Genomic DNA, 7,016 nt, shown 5'->3' on the forward strand with positions numbered 1-7,016 from the left:
GGCCTTGAAAAATAAACTTAACTGGTTTCCAACGTCTAGCCCCCCCCCCCCAGGGGCACAGGGGGAGGTCTGGGGACTTACAACGCTAGAATCCGGGTTTCGATGCCCGTGGTGGGCAGAGCGCAGATAGCCCATTGTGTAGCTTTATGCTTAATTACAAAACAAATCGTACACGTCGCAAATCTTCTCCATTAAGTTGTACTGTATTTTTTTCTTAATAGCACCGTGAATTTACTGCAGCATTTCTTTACAACCTTCAATTTCAGTACTACATTTAAACAAACAAACAAACCACACGTGCTTAATTATATATTTTTTTTTATTTAGGTGCTTCTGAAAAGCAATCCTTTTTGGGCTCGGCTCACAGTATAGCATAATTATAACCTCTGTGAGTTTATACATTGATGTATTAAAACCCATTTTTTTATTTTACTTTTCTCCATGTTATAAGATTACAAACAGCACTGAAAACAACTCAATAGCATTGCATTCCTCTTATGCCCACTGTCATCTTGCGATAACGATGACCTCTCTGAGCATTTATGGTCAAGACTAATCAATATCAAGCTGTTTTATGTAGTAAAGTAAAAGCCTTATTATCTAGCATTTGCCAGCCTTGAGTAGTGCCAGATAGGTGATACTTCCGGTTGCTATAGCATTTCCCTTACGATTTTTTACAGGAAAAAATTGACACCTTGTTAATGTTCTAAACTATGATATTTTTTACATTATCTATAACAATACCAGTTTTAAACTATAATCACTGTTGTTAAAAAAACCTTAAGTTAAACTGTGTAAAAACATTTATATGTACAGTATTTTAAATTTGAATCACGGTACAGCCGGCTAACAACTGCAACTTGTCGGCGGGAAATAATGTAAACAAAGCCACAGCAGCGCCACTAATATACAATGAACATGTGTATTTGGAGATGTTGAAATTTCCGGTTACAAGAACTTTCCGGGTACAAAGATGCCGAATAACAAAGTTTTTACTGTAATTAAAAATCAAATATATATATTCAGTGGAAAAACTATAATAAAAGAATGGGCACTCTTACCTATTACATACTTTTAATAAATAGAACTTTTCTCAATATAAAAATGAATTATTCCTCATCATTTGATATATTTAATCCAAGTTTTAATAAGTTAAAATTCGTTATACATTAAAATCGATTAAATAACTATTCATGGTTTATATTTAACAACATAATTTTTTTTTTTCAATGAGTTACATTCAATGTTGCCTGGCAGGTATTAATAATAATTCATTATAGGAATAGTCTTGCTTCTTCATAAAATCAGCTTAACGATTAATATGTATTCATTATTTTAATCCATAAGAAATAAAAAAAAACATTTTATATATATGTAGTACTGTCTAATAAGATATCATTATCAGCGCTAACCAACAATTAGAGAGGCATTTTAATCTGTTCATGGTATCGTATATCAATACTCCTTTTGTCCTCTAACAACCCCGAGAGAATAATTTGCTGTTTCAATTATCTTTAGTGCAAGCCTATGCACTATCAAATTGAGAAGATTTAAACTTCTGCAATGCTTTGTTACTAAAGTTTCGCACTTCTTAAAGATAATCCTGAATCCATAATATACGTCACAGCTGTTCTGCTGAGTTGAAACGTCTTCCTTGGGTAATGAAAACTACAGAAGCTACGTCCTGTTGTTACAGCTTGAAACTTAAGCCCAGTGTCTGCTTTGAGAATACATAGAGCACGCGATTCCATTAATGGCTGTTCAGTCGAAAATAAAGCATGATTTGTCTTACTGCGTGCTATTATGAAACGTATCCGGAAAATCAAGCTCCATTTTAGTACTACGCGAGGTTAAGTTATTAATAAGAACTTCTGAGTGTAAGTAAAGAAGTGAACAATAATATGTCAACCACATTGTATCTGTTATATTAGTTAGAATGTCTTCCCAGACAACAGAAAAAAAAAGTTACCTCATACATTCAGCATGTTACGAGCTACCTCTATTAACAGGGAATATAATAAATAAAACATTGTTTAATAATAATGTTTCTATATTTATCAATGTCTGAAAGACGTATAAATGTGTTTAATATGGCCAATTTTATCGTAATAATTACCAGAATCTTATATTATCATTTGTAACTTCGGATAAAACTGATTCTGCGATTCTATTGCATTAAGAAGAAGAAGAAAAGAGAGAGACAGTTGACGTTATTTTACCGAGCACCTCGATAAGAAATAACTTTTCTGGATGTTAGTTTATTTAGTAAGGACATTTTTCATAAATGAAATGTCCACCAGTGGGTCAGCGGTACTTCCACGGACTTACACGGCTAAAATCTGGGGTTCCATTTCTCACGGTAGACAGAGCGCAAATAGACTATTATGTACCTTTGCGCTACAAATCAAACAATCGTAAATGAAATTTATATTTATGAAAAATAGTTGTATGTGTTTGTTTCCTTTAACACGTGACGAAACATAAAGATTTGGGATATCTTAGTTTCAAATAGTTTGAGAGTCTATATTCTAAAACTCGGGGCTCGATACTCGAGCTGGGCCCAGTGGGGATAACTCAACCGTCGCCCCCAGTGGCTCAGCGATGACTGTGAGGGTTTATAACGCTAAGATTGGGTTTCGGGCAGAGCAGAGATTGCTCATTATGTAGCTGTGTGCTTAACAACAAACAAGCAATTCAAACAGTTTTTAGTAGGCTTACTACTGTTTTAAATGGACTCCAACAGGAGCTCTATGAAGTTCTTCTTAATATTTTAACATAACCGAAATGAACATTATAATATTGAGCTAAACAGATAATATACAATAGAAATTAAATGAAACAACTTTACAAGATAGCGAAGATATGCTTAAAAATGAATGTATATACCAAGTGTCTCAAGCTGATTTTACAAACCAAGGTGAAATCTAAAACACTCGAATGAAAAAAAAAAAGTTAGTTGTAAAACTTTTTGTGAAACTTCCAATGAAATTAGTACAAAACCATCTGTAGTGACTTGCGTAAGGCTAGATAAATATAGACTATTTTTCGTTTATCTGAAATAACGAATCGTTAAGTTGGAAGTAGAAGGAAAGCAGTTACATCTGTAAAACTACAAAGTTATTATTTTTATATATCGTTCCATCTTGTTATTTTCAAAGTGCCCATAAAAGTGCTTTTCTTCTCTCTACGTACTACATACCTCTACGTGACCTCTTCAATCACGCGATGATGGGATGCGTAGCAGTTCGAAAATATTAGGATTGTTTAGACATAAGACATGTTCTGAGACGTAGAAATCCAATGAAATAAGATCAGAAAAGCCAAAGCTATTCTATATAAAGGCATTGGGGGTATTCTATAATAGCTTCAAGAGTTGTATTTGATACATCTTTACACTTAATTAAAACTTGCTGTTGTGAATAAAGTATTAATGTTATCACTATAAATACGTTTTTGTTACTCTACACTTTAGTAAAAAAAAAAAGATGGTTATCAACACAGTATTTTTGTGCTTGCTAATGAATTTTTTAAATAAAAAATAATCCTGTTCATTCTTAATCGGACCTGTCATGGATCGCGCGATCGAAACCCGTCGCCAAATATGCCGAATCTTTCAGCCGTGGGGGCGTTATAATGTGATGATCAATCCCACTGTTTGTTGTTAAAACGTTGCCTAAGAATTGACGGTAGGTGGTTTTGATTAGCTGCCTTTCGTATAGTCTTTCACTTCAAAATTAGGAACAGCCAGTGCAGATAGGCCTTGGATAGCTTTGTGCGAGATTCAAAAAACAAACAATCAATCTTTCTGAATTATCTGAAATTTGCTTTTCATTTACATTGCCATAAAACTTCTAGTTTTTTAGCCCAATAATGTTTCACCTTAAGTTCTGTTTTAATATGAAAAAAATAAGTTGGAACTGTTACACCTGTATTCAACATGAAGACCTGACGTAAAAAGATATAACAATTTTGTGCTTATTTATTTTATTTGCGCTACATTTGCTATTGAAATAACAGTGTATCGTTGTTTTTCAAATCTCTCAATAGGGGCGTTCAAGCTCTACGATGTAGACAACGATGGATACATCACGAGAGAAGAAATGTACAGTATTGTAGACGCTATTTATGAAATGTTGGTAAGTATTGTTAAAGTCATCTTCTACGTGTAAGCTGTTATCCTTGACATCATTTAATAGGTATTTAATCTTGGGCGTGATGTACTAGAAAATAGTATGTGGCTTAAAATCTATCAACCAGTTGTTAGTAAATATCCATTGAAGATATGTGAAACAGTTGGTAAATATCACAGATGCTACCTATAAAACATTGGTAAGTACATTATATAAATTATATATAAATATATTACATAATGCCAGTTTTAACTCATCTAAATCTCGAACAAACAGTACCTCGTAAAGATTATACAGTATCTCCAGTTCTAAGCAATAGATACGTCATAAAGCTTAACGCTGATATCAAGAAGCTGTTTTCTCATTCACTGTTTAGTGAATTCTAAACATTGTTCAGCAGAAGCTATCCAATCTGGTTGGACGTTCTGGTTATTTATTCGCTTCTACGGTAGTTGCTTCTTGGGATTTTCTTATATTTTTAGCCTTCTCATGATTTCAGATTAATTCTAAGTTATATTAGGCCCATTTCATTTGACTGTATATAGCTAACATTGAAGTATAACTGATACGTGTGTTTTAGTCCCTGTGTTCATTCCTTTAATCCAAAAACAAGTAGCATTTGAAATATCACGTTAGACTGGTCAAACGCTCGTTGTTGTTGACGTCATAAAATAAAGGTTTTTCATCTACTTATCTGATCCAAAAGTGTTGTTGATATAAAGCAAGGTCATAGCTCTACGTTCAAGTCTTTATTTATAAAGTTATGTTAACACTGGCAAAACTGGAGAACTCATCGATGTACCATCTGTAGTCAAGTTCTTCTTAAAGAATTATAAAGATAGTGTAGTGACTTTGGCCATAACCTGGCCTCACAGCGTATGGAGCAGCCAAAAAATAAGATTTGTTACACATGGAATTTCAAATCAACCAACCGATATTGAGTTCCAGCGATCCCTGACAGAATTTCACTGTTGTGTACCACGTGACATTTTTAAAAGTTGGTTATCCCGATAGTACAACTGCTTTTTTTTGTTATGGTTGAGGGACACCTGTGCTTGGCTGATAAGTCCTTAATGGTACTGATTAATTCAGTTATCGAAATTCTCGATAACAGAAAAACTACAACACAGCTGTTGTTTACTGTGCCAGTGTCTGTGACCTGCAATCTGAAAATAACTTGAATAAATGCTTCGAAATCTTAATTTGATGTTAGTCACTACTAATTTTCAAAATTGATCCCCCCTCAATAGGTCATCGGTAACTTTACGAACTTACAACGCTAAAACCCGAGGTTCGATTCTTCATAGCGTACCGATAGATTACTATGTAGCTTTGCACTAAAATACTTTCTTAATTGTTTTACCGAATTAAATTAATACTCAATACTATAAGCTTAATATTGTAAAGAATGTTTCAAAGACTCGCCTATCTGTAAGTAAAATTAACCTTAAAAGATAAGATGTAGACATCTTTTCCAAGTCGGTGGCGTTTTTCTTTGTGTGTGTGTGTGATGTTGTCGTATTCCATAAATAAGTTTACGAACTTATATCGCTAAAATCAGGGATTCGATTCCTTGTGGTGGAAAGAGCGCTGATAGGCTATTGTGCAGCTTTGCGCATAAACAAACATTTCCTAAACCTAACCGGTAGCAATATTCAAATAATTTTTAGTATCAACTCTTTTATTTAAATACAGAAAAGCTGTGTAGTGGTTTTTGTATCTCCAAAGGTTCATTCTTTTTATGCCTGTTCACAGGTTGCGAAATACGTCGTCCATCACAATATCTCATGGGAATACTTTAACGTATACTTTATATACGTAAATGATTATTTGTTTCTAAGAGCATTCTACCATTTTACTGAAATTGATTTTCTTAACATTAAGTGTACTAAGCTCACCCAGACTATGAATCGTAAGATTAATGTTTTGCGACCGATTTTATCAAAAAACTCGCTCCGCTGGACCGTGGATGTGCTACAAAAGTGACGGTCAAATCCCACTATTTTAACCTAACAAGAGTAGCCCAAGAGTTGGCGGTGGGTGATGTTGACTAACTGGCTTCACTCTAATCTATCAGTTCAAAATTAGTGACGACCATGTGCAGATAACCCTTGCAAAATTCTGAAACAAAGGAGCAAGTATTAATGGGAGTGAGTTAATAAGCTAAATCTGTTCAAAAATGATTTTAACAGATTTTGGTGCAGTTAAAAAACAAAATAATTCATAATTCTTGAGAAGAAAAACAAGAATTTATCGTTCATGTACCTCTCTTAAAGACATTGTTTTAACGCCACTTTCTGATTTGCTGACCGGTTAGGTTGCGTTTCATTTTCACCGATATTCTCAATGACAATATATACACAGTATTGATTAACCAGAATCAGGACTGAACTATGTTGCTCTGCCATCTGTTGAAGCGTAGGTGAACTATTTAGAGCTCCTTTTTCATGTATTCAAAGTATAACATATGAAATATGGATAATGCTGTTTATTAATTCGCAACTATAAGTTACCAAATTTGCAAAACAAGTCAAAGAAAGGTTACTTAATAATAATATTCTGAATGATGTATTCAGTAGCAGATCTAAGTTTAATGTATTGATGAAAATTATATGTTTTACAAACCTCGAGAAAATAAGAATCAAAAGTAGTGTATTCAGTAGTGAAATAAGAAGAATACGCTTAGGCTACTTAGCGAGTTGTCAAAGTTCTTGTTTTTGAAAAATAATAGGTCATAAGACACGAGTAGTACACATGAAATAACTGAAAATCAAAAGGAAATAATGGATCAAATGTAATGTTTTGAAGATAAGAACTGCTGTCTGACTGTCTTCTTCTGGTCAATAGCTCAAAATTTAGGAACTGTTATATCTGAATGTTAGACAA

General features: G+C 33.6%; 1 protein-coding gene across 1 annotated transcript in view; it reads left to right on the forward strand.

Moving 5' to 3' along the window:
* LOC106466761 (frequenin-1-like) overlaps positions 1-7,016 on the forward strand; it is a 67,370-nt gene that overhangs the window by 55,844 nt on the left and 4,510 nt on the right. The window contains exons 5-6 of the mRNA XM_022394846.1: positions 2,827-2,917; positions 4,048-4,136. Of these exons, the coding sequence (XP_022250554.1) occupies positions 2,827-2,917; positions 4,048-4,136 (180 nt within the window). The remainder of the gene's footprint in view (positions 1-2,826; positions 2,918-4,047; positions 4,137-7,016) is intronic.

Source organism: Limulus polyphemus, unplaced genomic scaffold (genome assembly GCF_000517525.1).
Source record: "Limulus polyphemus unplaced genomic scaffold, Limulus_polyphemus-2.1.2 Scaffold2375, whole genome shotgun sequence".
In the NCBI taxonomy this organism is placed as follows: Eukaryota; Metazoa; Arthropoda; class Merostomata; order Xiphosura; family Limulidae; genus Limulus; species Limulus polyphemus.